General features: G+C 54.1%; 2 protein-coding genes across 8 annotated transcripts in view; one reads left to right on the top strand and one right to left on the bottom strand.

Moving 5' to 3' along the window:
- Positions 1 to 5,961, top strand: part of FOXP3 (forkhead box P3) — a 19,088-nt gene extending 13,127 nt beyond the window's left edge. For 3 of the 7 annotated variants that reach the window (XM_050775596.1, XM_050775595.1, XM_050775594.1), the window contains 6 exons: positions 705 to 792; positions 998 to 1,078; positions 2,309 to 2,459; positions 3,174 to 3,250; positions 4,611 to 4,712; positions 4,893 to 5,961. In XM_050775596.1, coding sequence (XP_050631553.1) covers positions 705 to 792; positions 998 to 1,078; positions 2,309 to 2,459; positions 3,174 to 3,250; positions 4,611 to 4,712; positions 4,893 to 5,042 — 649 coding nt within the window. In that variant the 3' untranslated portion in view covers positions 5,043 to 5,961. Of the gene's footprint in view, positions 1 to 704; positions 1,079 to 2,308; positions 2,460 to 3,173; positions 3,251 to 4,610 lie in introns of all 7 variants that reach the window. The other 4 variants (XM_050775592.1, XM_050775598.1, XM_050775597.1 and 1 more) reach the window with 3 other exon arrangements.
- Positions 5,877 to 20,780, bottom strand: CCDC22 (coiled-coil domain containing 22). The gene is made up of 17 exons (XM_050775628.1): positions 20,560 to 20,780; positions 19,013 to 19,190; positions 14,151 to 14,283; positions 13,307 to 13,413; positions 13,115 to 13,181; positions 12,837 to 13,015; positions 9,478 to 9,672; positions 8,849 to 8,911; positions 8,639 to 8,758; positions 8,098 to 8,217; positions 7,885 to 8,001; positions 7,674 to 7,775; positions 7,484 to 7,591; positions 7,145 to 7,240; positions 6,839 to 6,898; positions 6,682 to 6,756; positions 5,877 to 6,249 (listed from the first exon to the last, which is right to left on the bottom strand). Exons 1-17 carry the CDS (start codon positions 20,607 to 20,609, stop codon positions 6,136 to 6,138), a joined length of 1,884 nt encoding a protein of 627 aa, XP_050631585.1. The 5' UTR covers positions 20,610 to 20,780; the 3' UTR covers positions 5,877 to 6,135.

Here is a 20,780-nt window from a genome sequence, read left to right as displayed (position 1 = left end):
AGTTTCCTCATATGTATAATAAGAAACATTTGTTCTGTTATTTACCCCCATTTTACAGACAAGGAGACTGAGGCCAAAGAGGTTAAGGGCCTTGATCAAAATCTCCCAGTTCCTGAGTGACAGATCTGGGATTTGAACCCATGCAGCCAGGCTCCAGATTCTGCACTCCTAACTGCTTTGCCCTGCTACTCCTCATGCCAACATGCCAGCCTTATTCTACTGTCCCCAAAGTTCTAGCTCCTCTAGATGGCTGCTGCTGCCTCCCCTCAGTCCCCCCATGCCTCTCTCTCTCTCTCTCCTCTCTCTCTCTCTCTCTCTCACACACACACTGCACACAACCCTTAGCAGCAACCCCGCATGTCCTGTCTTCCTTGCAGCCAGGCCTTTGCACAGGCCGTCCCCTCCACCCGGAATGCCTTGCCCACTCTCACCTCCCTGGCCCATTCTCAGCTCACCACACTTCCAATATTATCTCCAGCACCCTGGCCAGGCTCAAGTGGTGAGCTCAGGCCTGACATGCAGTAGGTGCCGAGTGGCATGTGTTAAGGGAATGAGGAGTATGAGACAGAGACTGAGATAGAGAGGGGAGAGGAGCTGGGGCTCAAACGAGAGACCTCCCAGAGGGTCTGGGCCCTCCCCATTCAGTGCACTGAGCCAGGCCAGGCCTGTCCTGGTCACCTGCATGGAATCTTCTCCCTACTTAGGCACTGCCAAGCAGACCATCTTCTGGATGAGAAGGGCAGGGCACAATGTCTCCTCCAGAGAGAGATGGTACAGTCTCTGGAGCAGCAGGTAATGCCAGGGCAGTGGGGGGTAGGGGACAGGGATAGTACACAAAACCTTCTGTCCACCATGTGCCAGAAACCAAGTTCACCTGGGACGAGGGCTGATATAAAGGAAGGAAGAGGAGTGGGCACTCCCAGGGAATACCGTAGCCTGGGCAAAGATGTGGCAGAGAAGGGCCAGGCTGAGGCCTCATGTTTGTGCCATTTCACAGCTGGTGCTGGAGAAGGAGAAGCTGAGTGCTATGCAGGCCCACCTGGCTGGGAAAATGGCACTGACCAAGGCTTCATCTGTGGTGAGCGACCCCAGGACTGGTGGTGGCAGACTCAGACCGCTGGGGGGCAGGGAGGAGGTCTGCAGGGTGCAGGGAACCTAACCTCACATGCAGGTCCTGAGAGCTAGGGTCCCCTGTCCCCAGCTCCAAACATGCCCAGACCTAGAAATCTGTCCCCCTCCACTTACAAACCCTCTGACCCCAAGATCCCCAAACACTGTGATCCTGAGTTGTCAAAGCAAATGCAAATAGCCAAAGACTTTCCAGACGCAGGCTGTGCGCCAGCAGGACCAGCTATGTAACCTGCAGGGCCCCTTGTTCAGATTTCAAGATGGCGACCACAGAGCATTAAACAAAGCACAGGGTGCCACATAACCACACAGGTCACACACCCATGAACCCAGCCCTGGAGGCCAGGCACTGTTTTTGAGTGCTTTGCTGGTGGTAGTTTATTTCTCATGATGCCAATGTACAGATGAGGAAAATTGAGGCCAGGGAGGTTTAGGTGACTTTCCCAAGGTCACGATTGAGTGGTAAAGAGCCCTATTCAACCCCAGCTCATGGTCTCAGCATCAGTGGCCACATACGACATCCACACCTGCGCTCTAATAAATATGGCTCATGCTGTTTTGTGGGATTCCACTTCAGACTGGAATTTAGAAGAGGGCGTCTTTGCTTTGGAAAACACTGATTTAAAAATAAAGTGGGGCCGGGTGCAGTGTGGCTCACGCTTGTAATCCTAGCACTTTGGGAGGCCGAGGCAGGTGGATCACATGAGGTCAGGAGTTCGAGACCAGCCTGGCCAACATGGTGAAACCCCGTCTCTACCAAAAATACAAAAATTAGCGGGGCATAGTGGCGGGCACCTGTAGTCCCAGCTATTTGGGAGGCTGAGGCTGCTTGAACCTAAAAAATTAGCCGGGCGTGGTGGCGGGTGCCTATAGTCCCAGCTACTGGGAGGCTGAGGCAGGAGAATGTCATGAACCCGGGAGGCGGAACTTGCAGTGAGCTGAGATCGCGCCACTGCACTCCAGCCTGGGTGACAGAGTGAGACTCCAACTCAAAAAAAAAAAAAAAAAAAAAAAAAGGAAGAATTGCTTGAACCCGGAAAGTCGGGGGATAGCAGTGAGCCGAGATCACACCACTGCACTCCAGCCTGGGCGACAGAGCAAGACTCAGTCTCAAAAAAAATAAAAAGTAAAAAGTGGGAAGTTTAAGCCTCTGGGTCACCAGCCTCTACCCCTCCCCCAGGCATCATCTGACAAGGGCTCCTGCTGCATTGTAGCTGCTGGCAGCCAAGGCAGTGCCGTCCCAGCCTGGTCTGGCCCCCGGGAGGCCCCTGACAGCCTGTTTGCTGTGCGGAGGCACCTGTGGGGTAGCCATGGAAACAGCACATTCCCAGGTAAGAATGGTCCTTGCACTACACAGTGCTCCCAAGCTCCTAATCCTGACAGGCTCTGGGAGGAGGGTGCAAAGGAGCTCCATGCTGCCCCTTCCCACCACCACCACCGCCGCAGCTGCCACCACTCAGCCTTTGGGAAAATGCATCCGCTCACAAAAGCTTCCTTTCAGAATGTTCGTGGCCTGAAAGTCCCCCATATGGTCTCGAGTATCTGGCCCCTAGCTCTGACTCCCCTGGGGATTGGGGCCATGCCTCACCCACTCTGGACTCCAGCTACTACATTCGGCCATCAGAAGGGAGGGACCCTGCTAAGTAATTCCAGGAGCACCTCCTTTCCTCCCCTGACCAAGGAAAATCGGGGTGGATTCGCCCGAGCTCACCTATCCACTGCTGTCCACCAGGCCTGGCCTGTAGGCTTAGCAGGGATCAGAGACCTTGACTGTCATCCTGGCTCTGCCATTTAACCTCTTGCATCCTTTGGTATGCAAGTTACTCCGCTTCTTTGCAACCTCGGGGAGAACAATTTTGGCAGAAGTGGTGCTAAGAATAAATGATACAACTTATGTCAGGTGCTCAGCAAACAGTACCTGTGCCCGTGGACACAGGTGTTGACGGTGAGATCTCAGGCCTGTAGACTCACCTTGTAGGGAGAGGGGACAGGGAGCTAGCTAGGAGGTCCTGCATGGGGCTTGATTCATCCCCACCCTCTGACAGAGTTCCTTCACAACATGGACTACTTCAAGTTCCACAATATGCGACCCCCTTTCACCTATGCCACGCTCATCCGCTGGGTAAGCAGGGCAGCTCGGCCCCAAGGAGGAGGAAGACAAAGATGGGGTGGGGGACCTGCCTCCCAAACTCCTGTCTCCCCCTGAGCGCCCTCAGAGTGGGTTCCTCCATTCCCAAGCCCCAGCCCCAAGGAGCCCCAAGCCACGCCTCAAATGTGACCCCTCATGCTAGCTTCACCCCAAACCTGTCCACGAATCCAAACCTAAACCACTATCCAGGCCAGAGCATGCCAAATTCTGACCCTAAACCTATCCCCTTCCAGATGTCCACCTCAGCCCCATACCTAACCCTCTCCTGGACCTATAAAATAGCCCAAAGCTAACCCCATCTCTGCACCTTGCCCTAAACATACCCCAGCTCTTACTCTAACTCCTTCCCCAGCCTTTATGCCAACCCAACCCCATCTCCTTCCCTGGCCCCAACGTACTCCAGTATGTCAATACACCCCCAGCTGGGCACCATTCCCAGCCTTTCCTTGTAACACTCATCTGACCCTTAACTTCATCACCCCATCCCAACTCCTTCATCTCAGCGTCCCCAATGCCTTCTCAGAACCTTCATCCTAGCCCCACACCTAACCCCAAGCCTGAACCTCACCCCTACATGATACCAGACATTCCCCAACTATCTCTGAACTGAAGCCCTGACCTAGTCCCATCCTGACTGATAACCTCACTGCAATCATCATCGCTGACTCTGTAATCCCATTCCTGAATTCAAACTGATCAAATTCCCTGACCCTCAGCCTCACTCCACACCGAACCCCACAACTAACCTCATCCTTGCCCCGAGCCTAATCACCTAACCACGTCCCTGACATGTAAGATACTCAATAATTCAACCCATCTCTGGCTCCTGACTTAAAGCCACGTCATCCCATCCCTCACCCCAGACCCACCTGAGTTCACCCCCAGCCTGACTCTTAACCCACCCCTTCCCTGACCCTTAAGTTGGCCTCGCCCTTTACCCCTTCCAAATCCTTGACCCCACTTCTGACCCTTCACCTTCCCCAACCCTGAAATGTCACCTCCACAGAGAACCCCAACTCCAACTCCATCCCAGACCTTTCACCTCACTTCAGCCCTAGCCCTGAACAAGACCCCACTCCCAACCTCAGTCCTGATCCGTTACCTAATCCCAGAACAACCATACCCACACCCCACATCTAACCCTGCCCGACCCGACACTTCACCCCTTTTCTAACTCCATCTTTGACCCCATGCTTCACCCCACATCTAGTCCTGTCCCTGATTATCTGCCCCCACAATTCCACCCCCATGTCAGATGGCTCAGGGTAGGTCACAGCCCCTCTAAACCCCAACTTTGGGGAACGTGCCCCTTATCCCACCCCCCAACTTCCAGGCCATCCTGGAGGCTCCAGAGAAGCAGCGGACACTCAATGAGATCTACCACTGGTTCACACGCATGTTCGCCTTCTTCAGAAACCATCCTGCCACCTGGAAGGTGAGCTCCTCTGAGGTGGCGGTGGCTGGGATGGCCTCAAGTGCCACCGCAGCTCGAAGTGGGCAGGCCTGGGGCTGGGCTTATAGGCACATTGGGGAGGAACGGGATGTGGGTTGCTGGTGGTGGCTGCTGGCCTCAGAGGTTGACGCCCACCTGCTCCCCGTCCCCGGCCTTCCACAGAACGCCATCCGCCACAACCTGAGCCTGCACAAGTGCTTTGTGCGGGTGGAGAGCGAGAAGGGGGCTGTGTGGACCGTGGATGAGTTGGAGTTCCGCAAGAAACGGAGCCAGAGGCCAAGCAGGTGTTCCAACCCTACACCTGGCCCCTGACCTCAAGATCAAGGAAAGGAGGACGGACGAACAGGGGCCAAACTGGTGGGAGGCAGAGGTGGTGGGGTCAGAGATGACAGGCCCTGGATGTGCCCACAGGGAACAAGAAGTGAGATTTCCACTGTCTTGCCTGCCAGGGCCCCTGTTCCCCCATTGGCAGCCATCCCTCCCCCATCATATCCTTTGCCCCAAGGCTGCTCAGAGGGGCCCCATTCCTGGCCCCAGCCCCGACCTCTGCCCCAGACACACCCCCCAGTCGAGCCCTGCAGCCAAACAAGAGCCTTCACAACCAGCCACACACAGCCTGCCTCAGCTGCTCGCACAGATGACTTCAGGGCTGGAAAAGTCACATAGACACACAAAATGTCACAATCCTGTCCCTCACTCAACATAAACCCCAAAACACAGAGAGCCTGCCTCAGTACACTCAAACAACCTCAAAGCTGCATCGTCACACAATCACACACAAGCACAGCCCTGACAACCCACATCCCCCAAGGCGCACACCCACAGCCAGCCTCAGGACCCATAGGGGCACTGTCACACGGGTGTGCCCAGAGGCCTACACAGAAGCAGGATCTGAGGTCCCAACACAGGATCTGAGGTCCCTCAGGATCTGAGGTCCCAACACATGCTCACTCACACACACGGCCTGTTAGAATTCACCTGCATTACCTCACGCATGTGCACACGCACAGCCCCACAATGGGTCTCTTGAGTCCCATGCAGACACACACAGCCACACACACTGACTTGCCAAAAATATCCCGTTGTCTCCCCTGCCACTCACCTCACTCCCATTCTCTGAGCCCTGATCCATGCCTCAGCTTAGACTGCAGAGGAACTACTCATTTATTTGGGATTCAAGGCCCCCAACCCACAGTACCATCCCCAATAAACTGCAGCCGAGCTCCCCACATGCTGGACTATCACCCCATATAAGGGCTGCGGTCAGTGGACAGGGGTCTGGGTCCAAGGCTGCAGCAGAAGGAACTGGGCAGTGGAGGAAGTAGCTAGGGCATGTGCTTGGCCACTGCCTCTAGCACCCCAAATCCCTGCCTGAGGCTGGGGAGAGACCTCTGCCGGCAGCTCCTCAGGCCTCCCGGACCCGGCCCAGGAGGCCAGCGTTCTCCTGGCGGAGGGCTCGGTAGTCCTCCCGGATCCTCTCCAGGTTGCTGAGGGTCTTCTTGCCCAGCTCTGTCTCGATCTGAGGCAACGTGAACACATGCCCCCTCAGCGCACACACAGCCCCTTTCCCAGCTCCTGCTCGCCAGCCCCCATCACAGCTACTCTGGGCCCCTCCCACCACCTTCAACAACAGCCTGCTCTGTCCCATGGCCAGGACTCACGTGGTGTTCCCTCTACCCAAAGCATCCTTTGCCATGTGGCAGGATTCCCCCTACATCTTTAAACTGAAGCCTTTGCCCATGGCCCTGGGAGGCAGGAAGGAGGGCCCGTGGGGTGGAAGCTGGGGCTCACAGTAGGCCACTTGCCTGTCCCAGGTCACAGGCACAGGCACTAAGGGGCAGGGCTGGGTGTCCAGCCATAGGCTGTGTCTGGCTCCACGGCCTCTCTCAGCATAACCTGAGCAACTGTCCCCCCGCCTGCCTTGGCTCCCCATCCTGCCCCCAGGCCTTACCTGCTCCTCGAGGTCTCGAACCTCCCGCATGATGGTGCCTGTGTCCTCAATGGTCTGGATGAGCTGGCTGCAGTTCTGGGGACAACAGGAGCAGAAGGCTTGCATCCAGCCCCACCCACCCCCAGCAGCCCCACCCCAGGCACATGTCTCCCCTCACCTCGTGCAGGGCAGCTAGATACTTATAGGCCTTCCGAACAGCATCGTCCTTCTTGGCATCCTGACCAGACACAGGGACCTCAAAGGTATCAGTGGGCTGCCCTTGACCATCTCCATGCCCTAAGAAGGCCACCCTCTCCCACCACCCCACTAGCTTCATCCTCCATGAAACAAAGCCAGCCCTGGGCATCAGTGCACCTCCAGCCTCGCACAGGGCCTGGGTCTGGACCCCAGCCAGCCCGTTAGCAGATGCACAAGGCAGCAGCCCAGCCTCACCCCACTCACCCCCACCCAACCTGCCCCACACCTTGAACACAAGCTCATCAGTCACCGCAAACGTCCGGTCCAGCTTCCCAGATAGGGAGTTGATTTCCTTCTGAAGCTCCTTCGTGTCAGACAAGATCTGGCAGACACCATGGTGGCCATGAGCCCCTGCCTGGGGCAGGCTGGCTGCAGTGGAGGGTCCTCATGTGCACCAGACAGGGACTGTGTCACTGGGTCAGGGGTGACTGGGATGGATTGTGTGTGACTGTTCTGTGTTAGAGTGCGACTGGACAGCTCCGCCTGAGGGTGTGAGGTCCCTGTGTGCAGCCACACTATGCCTGACAGCCCACATGACCCACCCTCCGTGGCCCTGGCGGCGTACCTTGGTGATCTCTTCCTTCTGCTTCCGGATGTTGCCCACGATCTCCAGGATGCGCTGGGTGTAGGCCAGCCGGGACACATCTCTGGGCAGAGTCTCCAGCTCTGACACCTAGGCAGGGACATAGCAGGCACTGCCCCAGGACCTGCCCCCCACCCTCCTAAGCTACCCAGGTCCCTCACACAGGCCTTACCAGCTGTTTATAGACCTCCTCCTTCCTGCGGGCCTCTTCAGCAGCTGCCCGGACACTCTGGTGCAGTTCTTGGATCTCTGCCAGCCGTCGAGAAGATTCCAGCTGCCAGGAGCCCACAGGCAGAAGACCGTGAGCAGAGCACAGGGATGGCCCCCTAGAGAGGGAACGAGTCTTCCCTGGCCTGCCCACAGCCCAGTGCCCCACTGCTTACCTCTCTGCAATCCTGCAGCTTTCGGAGGTGGCGGTACTCAGCCAGGAGTGGGACCCGGTGCTTCTCCCACTGACCCGCCAAGTGGATGACCCGCTGGGCACTATTCTCCACCACAAGCTGGTGGGGGGTGGGTATGTGTCACACAGGCTGGGCCCTCCAACCCCGCCCAGCCACGCCCTGCCTCTCCCCACCCAGCCACATCCCCAACCCCACCTGCAGCTTGGCAAGGTTGGCAGCCCCATCAGGCAGCAGCTCCACCGTGCGGCTCTTCAGGCGCAGGGCCTGCTCACGCTCCGCTGTGCTGAGCTCGCTCTGCCGGCACTCAGACTCTGCCTGGCCCGCGGACACCCAGTCACATGCCACAGCCCCCATGGAGCTCCACAGATGACTGTATACCCCCGTGGCCCCCACAGGCCTCTCTGACAGCTCCACGCTGGTGCCAAGGACCCCGAGGACCCCCTAATCCCCTGTCCATGCAGACCCGTGGTGCCCCACAGATGCCCACAGACCCTCTGAGGACCCCTCAATCCCCTGCCCATGCAGACCCACGGTGCCCCATAGATGCCCACAGACCCTCACCCCGGCCTGATTCTCACAGCCACCCTCAAGAGACCCACGGATCCCCAACAGCTCTCAGGAACCCTTCTGCCATGTGCAGACCTCTACAGAGCACCTCTTGTCCCGTCTAGTCCCTCACACCCTGAGGCCCTCCTTCTGACCTAGCCCAACGTGCAGCCCCTCCCCCTCCCCTCACCTGCACAAAGCTGACGCCCAGGGTTTTCATGTCGGCCTCAACCTCCTCAATGCTGCGGTTCACTCCTTCCAGCTGCTCCCGAAGGGACTCGAGCTCCTGTTCCTGAGCTGCCCATGTGTCCTGGGAGGCCCAGGCCAGTCAGGGTCGGGGTGTCAGGCCCAGTAGACAAGCAAGGGCCTGGGACACCCCCCTCCAACCCACTCTGCTCACCTGTTCAGGCCGCCGGGAGGTGGCCGGCACATCTGACACCTGAGTGGCCTGGGTCTGGGGCTCCTAGGGGAGTGACGGGGGCATCCTGGTTGTCGGGGAAGGCCCTTCCTCACGTGGCCCAGCCTCAGCCTCCCCTGAGAACTGCCCCCAGTGCAGCATGCGTGCCCACTCAAGCACTGATGGCGGCTAGACTGTGACTATGTGGGTAAAGGCACCATCTGCAACCTCAGGCCAGAGTGCTTGCTCATGGAGAAAGCTCCCTGACCCTGACACAGCTCCTACCCACCTGCCCATCTCTCAAGCCTCGAATGCCCATGAGAAGGATGGGGGGGCCCTCAGAGTGAACATCTTAGGACAGAAGATATGCTCAAAGGAAACTGCCTGAGGAAAGGGGGTGTTGCCCCAAGAACACCCCCACACCCTTGCATGGTTCCCACCTATTCACATTTTCTCCAGTCAAGTCCCTAAGAAGCTAGGGGACCTCTGGGTACCCACCCCCAGTGGGCAAGGGCCTGTCCAGTGGGAACACAAGAACCTGTGTGTGGATAAAGGTGTGGCGCTGACACAAAAAGCCACCCTCCAAGCCTGCCACATCCAGCCACACATCCCATGTCCTCAGGTGCACCCACCAGATGGAAGGTGAACTTCTCTGAGTGCGTGAAGCGGGAGCCCTTAGGAGCACCAGTCTTGGCCCCAGCACCCCAGGCCTGCAGCAGCTCTCCCAGGTCTCGGGCTTGTATGGGGGCCCCAAGCAGGCCCCAGCTTTGGCGCAGATGCTCAGTCAGTTGCTTCTGCAGCCGCTGCCGCTGAGCCCGTGTGTCCTCCTTGGGAGAAAAGGCAGGGGAAGCAGAAGGATGTAGGGGCCCACCTAGCACCCAAGGCCCTGCCTCCTCCAAGGACCCCCTGACAAGAGTATACAAACAAGTCATCCCCACCCTCCAGCCTTCCCACTAAGGCAGGCCCTGCTCTGCTCTACTGCTCCACCAGCCCGGGATCTCCTTGAGGAAAGGGGTCTTCTCTTGCTCACAGACATACTTCTCTCCACCCACTAAATCCCCATGCTGGAGAAGAATGTGGGAAGAGAGCGGGGTGAGCCTAGAGCCCCCAAATCCAAGAGAATCATAGACAGGTTATCAGGGGACAGAGCAGAGACAGGGAATCAAAGGTACCAGGTACAGAAGGAGGCAGAGAGAGAGAGGCAAGAGAGGGACAAGAACAGAGAGTTTCAAGATAACTGGGAAAATCTGATTATGAACTCAGTGTTGGATGGTATTAAGATATCATTGTTGGCTGGGTGCAGTGGCTCATGCCTGTAATCCTAGCCCTTTGAAAGGCCAAGGTAGGCAGATCACCTGAGGTCAGGAGTTCAAGACCAGCCTGGCCAACATGGTGAAACCCCAACTCTACTAAAAATACAAAACTTAGTGCACTCCACCTCCAGGAGGTGGAGGTTGCACTGAAGTGAGATCACACCATTGCACTCCAGCCTGGGCAACAGAGTAAGACTCCGTCTCAAAAAAAAAAAAAAGAACAAAAACCACAAGATATCATTGTTAACTTCATTAGCCATGAAAATGGTCCAGTGGTTACCTTGAAAACTGAATGTCCTCATGAGTTAAGAGATGTAATCCTAAGTATTTAGAGTTGAAATGACATGTCTGGGATTTGCTTTAAAATAATACAGCAACGAAGAAAAATTTGGGAGAGAACAGATGAAGAAAAGTTGGCAAAATGGCACATAGGATTCACTAGAATATTCTCTCCACATTTATGTTTGAAAATTACTATAGATTATAAAAACAGAGACAGATGGCCGGGCGCGGTGGCTCACACCTGTAACCACAACACTTGGGGAGGCTGAGGCAGATGGATCACGAGGTCAAGAGATCGAAACCATCCTGGCCAACGTGGTGAAACCCCGTCTCTACTAAAAATACAAAAATTAGCTGGGCATGGTGGTGCGCACCTGTAGTCCTAGCTACTTGGGAGGCTGAGGCAGGAGAATCACTTGAACCTGGGAGGCAGGGGTTGCAGTGGGCCAAGATCGCGCCAATGCACTCCAGCCTGGGCGACAGAGGGAGACTCCATCTCAAAAAAAAATAAAAATAAAAATAAATAAATAAAAAAGACACAGAAGTGAAGACAGAGAAAGAAAGGACAAATAAGAAAGTGGACAGACCAGGAGGGGGCCGACACAGAGGTGGAGAAAAAGAGGGACAGACAGAGATGTAGACACAGAGGAAGATGGGACAGATAAAGAGGCAGACAGAAGGAGAGGGGGGTCAAATACAGAGGTGGACAGAGAGGAAGAGGGGACAGATATAAAGGTGGACAGAAGGGGAGGGGTACTGATACCCAGGTGAACAAAGAGGAAGAGGGGACAGAAATAGAGCAGAATGCAGGGAGGGAGAAAGAGAAGTGGACAGGAGGAAAAGGGGACAGATAAAGAAATGGACAGAGGGAGAGGGGTGACAGAGAGGTGGACAGAGAGAAGGAGGGGACAGATACAGAGGTGGACAGAGGGGAAGAGGGGACAGATACAGAGATGGATAGAGAAGAAGAGGGGACAAAGAGGTAGATAGAGAAGAGGCGGCCGGGCACGGTGGCTCATGCCTGTAATCCCAGCACTTTGGGAGGCCAAGGTGGGCGGATCGCTTCAGGTCAGGAGTTTGAGACCAGCCTGGTCAACATGGCAAAACCCCATCTCTAAAAAAAATACAAAAATTAGCTGGGCGCATGCACCTGTAGTCCCAGCTACTCAGATGCCTGAGGTGGGAGGATTGCTTGAACCTGGGAATTCGAGGCTGCCTTGAGCCCTGATCATGCCACTATAGTCCAGCCTGGGTGACACAGCGAGACCCCATCTCAAAAAAAAAGACAGAAGAAGAGGGGACAGATAAAGAGATGGACAGAAGGGAAGGAGGGACAAATACAGAGGTGGACAGAGAGGAAGAAGGGACAGATAAAGAAGTGGACAGAGGGAATGGGCAACAGATACAGAGATGGACAGAGAGGAAGAGAAGAGAGATGAAGAAGTAAACAGAGGCAGAGGGGTGACAGATATATAGGTGGACAGCAAGGAAGGGGACAGATACAGAGGTGGACAGAGCAGAAGGGGACACAGATACAAAGGTGCCCAGAGAAGAAGAGGGAACAGATAAAGTGGACAGAGAAGGGAAAACAGATAGGTAAACAGAGCGAGAGAGAAATTCAGTACAGAAATGAGGAGACAGGTAAGAAAGAGAAGCAGCAAAAACACAGAACTAGAATAATGGGGACAGGCAGAAATAGTGCAAAAACCTAGAAACCGGAAAAATGAACATCAGTGACAAGTGCAGAAACAGAGAAAGAGTAGGGCCAGGCACGGTGGCTCATGCCTGTAATCCCAACATTTTGGGAGGCCAAGGTGGGCAGATCACCTGAGGTCAGGAGTTCGAGACCAGCCTGGCCAACATGGCAAAACCCTGCCTCTACCAAAAATATAAAAATTAGCCAAGTGTGGTGGTGCAAGCCTGTAATCCCAGCTACTTGGGATTCTGAGGCAGGAGAATCGCTTGAACCCGGGAGATGGAGGTTGCAGTGAGCCAAGATCATGCCACTGCACTCCAGCCTGGGTGACAGAGCAAGACTCCGAATGAATGAATGAATGAATGAATGAATGAATGAATGAAGGCAGGCATCCGGATTGCTCCGGTTGCCAGGAATCTCATGCACATTATTCAGTCTAACTACTACCCTGAGAGGAGAGCACTATTACTATCCGATTTTTTAGCATAGGAAACCAAGGCTCTGAGGAGGGATACTGACTTGTCCCAGGTTCTCCTTTTTTCTGACTCCAGTGTTCTTTCAGGTGGGGAGCTGGGTAAGTGCACACAGAGGGGAAACAACGGAAGGGAGGGACAAAGTAGGGAAGGAGAGGAGCACAGGACCAGCGGGAGCATCAGTGAGCAGCAGCCCGGACAGCAGGGAGCCAGGCATCCGGCTGTACCTGGGGTGGGAGGCGGGATGTCCGGGGGACCCAGTCCTCATCCCCTGGCCGGTCCCGGCCCGTCTGCTGGCAGAGCTGCAGGGCATGGTGTTCGAGGAGTGAGGCCACCCTTCCAACAGGCTGAGGCACCTGAGTAGGGACTGGAAGCAGCAGGGGACTCGCCTGGAACTCCCGTGGCTCTGGAGGCAGGAACAGAGTCAGCTGGCCCTGCCGCATGGCAACGCTATGAGGGTCCCCCCCACCTTCCTCCTCACCCCTCCCCACAGCCTCATGCTCACCGCCTCTGGAACTCAATTCGGGCACGACCAGCCTGCTGGCACGGAAAGGCTTCTGGAGGGCTGAGCCCTGGTGGGAGAGCAGGCTCAGAACCTCCAGGATGAAGTGGGATGAGGGTCGCCAGGGGTAGGGGGCCAAAACCCTGGGCACCCGGACAGGGACAAGAGAAGATCCACGGGAATCGGGGGTCCCACCTGGAGGTGCTGCAGCTTGGGAGTGCGAAGGAGGGGCGGGACCCAAGGCAGTGCCAGCTGGTCCCGAATTTGGCTCCCGATGGCCCGGAGGAGAATAGCTGAGTCACCTATGGGGGATGGGAAGGAAGTGAATCAGGTGACAATGCTGCAAATCCAAAAGGGCATACCCTAGGAGACCAGCCTCCACTCCTGACCCCCATCCAGAGATACACATCTATCCAGCTTGCGTTCTCACGTTCAGTCATTCAACAAACACTGAGCACCTACTCTGTACAGGTCGCTGTTCTAGACACTAGGGCTACTTCGTGGAACAAACTGGATAAAGGTCCCTGCCTTCAGGGAGCCGGCAAGCTAGCAGAGGAAAGAGATCATGAATAGGATTCTGAGTACCATCCAGACTGCAGCCAGGCGGGGATCAGGAGAGGGCTTTGGAGAGGAGGCTAACCTCAAAGAGGTAAGGGAGTGAACCATGAGGATACCTAGGGGAAGGGTAACCCATGATACAAAGGTGCAGAGGCGGGAGTGTACTGAGGTGTGTTTGAGAAGGACCCAGGAGGCCCAAGTGGTTAAAGCAGAGTGAGAGAGAGGGAGGGCACAGGGGTTGAGTCAGGGAGGCCCCTCCCAGCACCAATGCACCACCGGGGTCAGCTCAACCTCAGCCCCCTGCCCCCTGCCCTGTAGCCCCTCTCTGATGCCTAATCCTCCTGCCTAGCTCTCCTGAAGGCACATACCGCCATCCCTACTCATCAACCTTTTCACTACCTCTACCTCTCTCAGCCCTACAGCCCCCAGAAGGCCCTCCTCTCCCCTCACCACCCCAACCCACACCCCAGACACCCAGTACCTGCAGGCTGGTCTGCATCCTCAGAGGCATCGGTGGGCAGACGCTCAGCCAAGAAGAGAAGCAGGTCTCGGAGGTCAGGTTCACTGGGGTAGAGGAAGTTCTGATAGCCAAGCTCCAAGGGATAGCCCAGGTCCTGAGGGTTGGTGGGGGGCCATCAGGAAGCAGGCAGGGTCCTCCTGCCCTGCCCTGGGAGACTTGGGCCTGGGCTGAAAACACTCCCACTCTCTCACTAACCACCACCCTCCCAATCTCCCCCGGCTCCCCAAGGCCTCTGGGCCCTGTGGGGAGCCACAGAGTGAAGACAGTCAACGCTACAGAGAACAAGAAACAAGATTAAAGCTCTGGCCTTTCTATGACTCAAAATCCAGAGGCCATAAAAGAAAAGATGGGTACTTTTGAATGCATGAAAAGAAAGAAAATATTTAAAGAAAAATATAATAAGCAAAGTCAAAAAAAAATATTTGGAGCCCATATCATAGGTAAAGAGCAAATCTACCTATTATAGAAAGAGTGCCTAAAAATAAACAGGCCAAAAAGACCAGATGCACAATAGCTCAGAACAAAAGGACTCATGAGGGTTCTGGATGGGGACCGAGGAAGCAGGCCAGGAGAGAAAGAGAGCCTTTTCCCTTTTTTTTTTTTTTTGAGACAGGGTCTTGCTCTGTTGCTCAGGCTGGAGTGCAATAGCGTGATTTTGGCTCACTGGAACCTCTGCCTCCTGGGCTCAAGTGATCTTCCCATACAGCCTCCCGAGTAGCTGGAATTACGGGTGCACACTACCACACCCGGCTAATTTTTGTATTTTTAGTACAGACAGGGTTTTGCATATTGGCCAGGCTGGTCTCAAACTCCTGGGCTCAAGCAATCTGCCCACCTCGGCCTCCCACAGTGCTGGGATTACAGGTAGGAATCACCACACCCAGCCTACGAAAGCCTTTTTCTTCCAGAGTTGCCACTGCTTTAGAACTGCATAGCCTCTGAAAGCAGACTTCCTGGATTCAAACCCAAGCTTTGCCTCTTACCAACTATATGGCCTCAGGCAGATCACTTAACCCCTCTGTGCTTCACTTTCTTCATCTGAAAGAGGGTATACCAACAGTATATACAGCAGAAGGTTGTCCTGAGAATTAAATGAGTTAACGCCATGTTATTTACCACAGGGCCTGGCACAGGGTACACTTAGAAGCCATCATTATTCTATACTTAGGAGTATAGTGGGTCACAATGCAAGATATATTTATTTTGGAGGCTCAAGGTCAAATAAGTATGAAAACCACTGGCTTTTAAGGTATTTTACTTTGGATTTTTTCTAACATATGCAATCAAAGAGCTGTGACTGATACAGAAACTCATTCCAGGAGTGGGAAAGGTGCCAAAATATGGACGTGGCTAAGGTGCAGAAACTGTTGCCAGGAGCAGGGCATATGAAAATGAAGATGCCAGAACGTGGCAGTGCTGAGATGAAGAGGGGGGCTATAGGGACAGCACACAGCTGGATTAAGAGAACCCCTTTTGCCTGCTGCAGGTAAACCAAGGCTGCTGGGGGCCAGACAACCATACATACCTGTTTTTTATTTTTTTGGAAACAAGAGTCTTGCTCTGTCGCCCAGGTTGGAGTGCAGTGGTGCAATCTTGACTCACTGGAAACTCCACCTCCTGGGTTCAGGTGATTCTCCTGCCTCAGCCTCCTGAGTAGCTGGGATTACAGGCACGTGCCAGCACACCTGGCTAATTTTTGTATTTTTAGTAGAGATGAGGTTTCGCCATGTTGGCCAGGCTGGTCTCAAACTCCTGACCTCTGGTGATCTGCCCGCCTCCACCTCCCAAAGTGCTGGAATTACAGGCATGAGCCACCATCCTCAGTCTTTTTTTTTTTTTTTTTTTTTTTTGAGATGGGGTTTCACTCTGTCTCCCAGGCTAGAGTGCAGTGGCACAATCACAGCCCACTGCAGCCTGGACCTCCCAGCCTCAAGCAATCCTCCTACCTCAGCCTCCCACATAGCTGGGACCACAGGCGTGTGCCACCATGCCCCGCTATGTTTTTATTTTATTTTTTGTAGAGATGGGGGTCTCACTATGTTGCCCAGGCTGATCTCGAGCTCCTGGGCTCAACTGATCCTCCCACCTCGGACTCCCAAACTTCTGGGATTACATGCAAGAGACACCATGCCCAGCCCATATGTACTTCCTGGCCACTGGAAAAGCCATAGTTACTAACCCCCACTAATATCAGTGTAAGCAAAAGCAGGTAAACAAAATCCAAGAGAGACAGCACTGAGAGAAGAGCAGAGAACTGTGGGAAGCCTGAGCCTGTGTACTCTCCTCTGCAAACAGAAGACAAAACTTCCCCCCTATTAAGTGCTAACCTCAAGAATACATACAGTCCTGGGCCAGGGGACAGACTGCCTGCCTCATAAGGCCACCAAGAGCCCCAGAGAGAAGAACGTGACAACTCCTGAGAGCTGGGTGAACCTGAGAGCCAAGGGATGGAGGGAGCTCTGAGACCTGTTGCTAAGAGACAGAGACCGCACAAGCAAGGCCCAAATTTAACAGCTCTAGCCACCCAGTCCCCTACATCTAAATGAAAGTTTTCACGGTAGTTACTCTATCGTCCCTCCACCACCATGTACTTCCCGGGTCAGTTCAAAGTGTTTCCATTCACTATGTAGCCACAGGTTCCAGATCAGACCTGTCCAATAATAGTAATCCCATTTATGCAAAGCTTATTATAACCAGCTTTTCACACATTAACTCATGTTTAATCCTCACAGCAACGCTATACGGTAGCTACAATTCTTATACCCATTTTACACATGTAGAAACTTAGCCTCAAAAAGGTTAAGAGAGCCAGGTGCGGTGGCTCACACCTGTAATCCCAACACTTTGGGAGGCTGAGGTGGGTGGATCACAACGTCAGGAGTTCGAGACCAGCCTGGCCAAGATGGTGAAACTCCATCTCTACTAAAAATACAAAAATCTTAGCCGGGCATGGTGGCAGATGCCTGTAATCCCAGCCACTCGGGAGGCTGAGGCAGGAGAATCGCTTGAACCCGGGAGGCGGAGGAGGTTGCAGCGAGCTGAGATCGCGCCACGCACTCCAGCCCGGGCAACAGTGCGAGACTCCGCCTCAAAAAAAAAAAAAAAAAAAAAAGTTGAGACTGGCCCAAAGTCACAGAGTGAGTGAGCCGGGAGGGTAGCATTACTTGGAGCTCTTGAATACAGGCACTGGACTCAGCTAGATACTGGGGATGCGTGAGTGCTTCATCAGAATGGCTCTTTACCAGGCACAGTGGTGCATGCCTGTAGTCCCAACTACTCAGGAGGCCAAGGCAGGAAGATTGCTTGAGGCCAGGAGCTTGAGACCAGCCTGGGCAACATCTCTGCAAAAACAAGACCCCATCTCTATGAAAAATTTAAAAATTATTGGGCAGGGTGACATGTGCCTATAGTCCTATCTACTCGTGAGGCAGAGGCACGAGAATCTCTTGAGGCCAGGAGTTCAAGACCAGCCTGGGCAATATAGCAAGACCCTTACCTCTAAAAAAATTAAAATATTTTTAAAAAGAAAAGTACTTTATTTATTCTATCACAGAGACATTTTTGGAATTACTGTCAGCAGAGGCAGGATGTGTGGTTCTCACAGAGGTAAGGTAGCAGAGACACTCTTTTAGGTAACCAGCATGACTTCCTTTGGGTAATCATCCTTATCCCAACTCCATGGGATCCTGAAGGAGCGGCTAATCACAGTGTCCTACAGGAATGACCGTGTCGGCCAGGCGCGGTGGCTCACACCTGTAATCCCAGCACTTTGGGAGGCCAAGGCAGGCAGATCACAAGGTCAGGAGTTCGAGACCAGCCTAGCCAACATAATGAAACCCCGTCTCTACTAAAAATACAAAAATTAGCCAGGCATGGTGGTGCATGCCTGTAGTCCCAGCTACTCGGGAGGCTGAGGCAGGAGAATCGCTTGAACCCAGGAGATGGAGGTTGCAGTGAGCGGAGATCACGTCACTGCACTCCAGCTTGGGTGACAGAGAGATACCTCATATCAAAAAAAAAAAAAAAAAGGCTGGGCACAGTGGCTCACTCCTGTAATCCCAGCACTTTGGGAGGCCAAGGCGGGTGGATCATGAGGTCGAGAGATTAAAACCATCCTGGCCAACATGGTGAAACCCCGTCTCTACTAAGAACACAAAAATTAGTTGGGTGTGGTGGCGCATGCCTATAGTCCCAGATACTCAGGAGGCTGAGGCAGGGAGAATCACTTGAACCCGGGAGACGGAGGTTGCAGTGAGCCAAGATCACACCACTGCACTCCAGCTTGGGCGACAAAGCGAGACTCCGTCTCAAAAAAAAAAAAAAAGAAAAAAAGGAATGACCATGTCATCCAGACTGGGCCAGAGGAGAGAGTGATTAGTTTAGGAGTATATGACCCAGACAGGGTGTTTTCTGGGACTAGGAAATGAATACTATGGGGTGGGGGTGGTGTTTTGCAGCTAAATTTAAAACATAGAAGCCAGGAGCAGCCCAGGTGCAAACTGGATAAACTCATTTGCTCCTCATAACAGCCCTATATTTACCATCTCCATTTCACAAACAGGAAAACTGGGGCCCAGAGGGTTAGGGTCACACAGTTACAAAGTGGTGGGACTAGGATCTAAACTACTCAGGCAGTTTGACCCTACAGTCAGCAGCCTTAACCACTAATGAAAGCTAAGCCGCTGGAAAAGTGACAGAGGAAAGGTAAGTGTTGCAGAGGAAAGGCAAGTGTTGCAGAGGAAAGGCAAGTGTTGCAGAAGAGCTTGGTTACTTTGTAAAAGAGGAAGGAAGAGGATGTGTGCATTGGGAGGAGGGCCACTCACCATGCAGGCCTGAGCCAGGCTCATGGCCAGGCGGAACCGGGCAGACATGGCAAGAGGCAGCAGGGGGCTGAGGCCAGAGCCCACAGCAGGGTTGATCACACGCAGGCAGCGGACCACAGCCTCTACAACCAGCTCAGTGGTGAAGGCGCGCAAGGTCTGCACATCTGGAGGAACTGCCCTGAAGAAGAAGGGGACCGGCTTGATCAGGGGAACAGTTAGGCAAGAGGGATCAGGCTGAGCCCTGCAGCCTTTTGGAAACACTAGTACCAGGGTAGAGGCAGGGAGGATGCCTACAGTTCAGACAGATCCTGGATGTTGGTGACTGTGACTTCCATTTGGAAAACCAGGAACTAGGGAAATCCTCAGGTCCTAAGATCTTGGAGTAGGAGAACGGTGGATAGAAGAGAACTAAGTTTAGAAAAATATCAAAATTTGGGGGTCTGGAAAGGTTAAAGGGTCCAGGTGGCACAATCTCTGGGTTTCTCGGTTCCCAGATAGTATGTTCTCTGCATACATATTGAGCTGCTAGAGTTTTGAGAAGACTAGATTTTAGGAGGCTGCCGTTTTCAGAAGTTCCAAATGTCAGGATCCCTGGGTATAAAGATCCCTGAATATCAAGACCACCTAGTTTCAAGCAATACAAAAATCAGACTCCCTAGATGTTGGCATCCTGGGTTTTTAGGGTCCCTGAACGGAGGAGTCTTCGTGCATCAGGGTGACCAAATGCTGATGTCAGATTTTAGAATTCTGGGGTTTTTTGGCTGGGCGCGGTGGCTCACACACCTGTAATCCCAGTATTTTGGGAGGTGGAGGCAGGCAGATCACTTGAGGTCAGGAGTTGGAGACCAGCCTGACCAACATGGTGAAACCCTGTCTCTGCTAAAAATACAAAAATTAGCCGGGTATGGTGGCACACGCCTGTAATACCAGCTACTTGGGAGGCTGAGGCAGGAGAATCACTTGAACCCGGGAGGCGGAGGCTGCTGTGAGCTGAGATCACACCACTGCACTACAGCCTAGGAGACAGAGCGAGACTCCATCTCGGAAAAGAAAAAAAAAAAAGAATCCTGGGTGTTTTTTAAGCCCCAGGTGTTTGGGGAACTGGAGTTTGAAGGATCCCAAGTATCTGGTCCAGGGATTTTTTTGGAGTCCCCGAGTGCCAGGGTCCTGGGGTTTTATGCTCCCTGGTTCTTAGGGCACAGGGGTCTTAGGGTCTCCACATAACAGGGTCTCAGGGTGTTGATGTTAAGATCCCCAGATTACAGGGTCCCGGGTCTTGAGGTTTCAAGGTTGTAACGTCTCAAAGTGTCTGGGTCCCAGAACTTTGGGTGTACTAAATATCATGGTCAAAGGATTTGGGAGGCCCCTGATGTCGGTGTCAGGGAGGGCGGGGTGTGTGTGTGTGTTAAGGGGGTAAGGGTCTTAGGATCCTTGAGTTGGAGCCCTGAATGTCAGGGTCCCGGGTTTTAAGGTTCCCGGGAAACGGGGTCCTGGGCTTTAGAGTCCCGGATGTGGGCTTCGAGGGTGGGCGGGGGCGCTGTCCTTACGTGCCGGCCTGGCGCAGGGAATGGATGAGGATTCGGTCCGCCTCCTCCATGGTGGAGCCGTGTCGGAGTCGGGGGCTGGGTCCAGGGCCGGGTCCGAGAAAGTGGGGAGCAGCTGTAGAAACCCTGCTCCGTGCTCGCGGTCCAGAGTGTCACGGGCCGTGTGGGGAGAGTTGGGAAGTGTAGTTCTGTGAGCGAGCACGGCGCATGCCGGATGTGAGGCC

Source organism: Macaca thibetana, chromosome X (genome assembly GCF_024542745.1).
Source record: "Macaca thibetana thibetana isolate TM-01 chromosome X, ASM2454274v1, whole genome shotgun sequence".
NCBI classification, from domain to species: domain Eukaryota; kingdom Metazoa; phylum Chordata; class Mammalia; order Primates; family Cercopithecidae; genus Macaca; species Macaca thibetana.
This window is presented reverse-complemented; position numbering and strand designations above follow the sequence as displayed.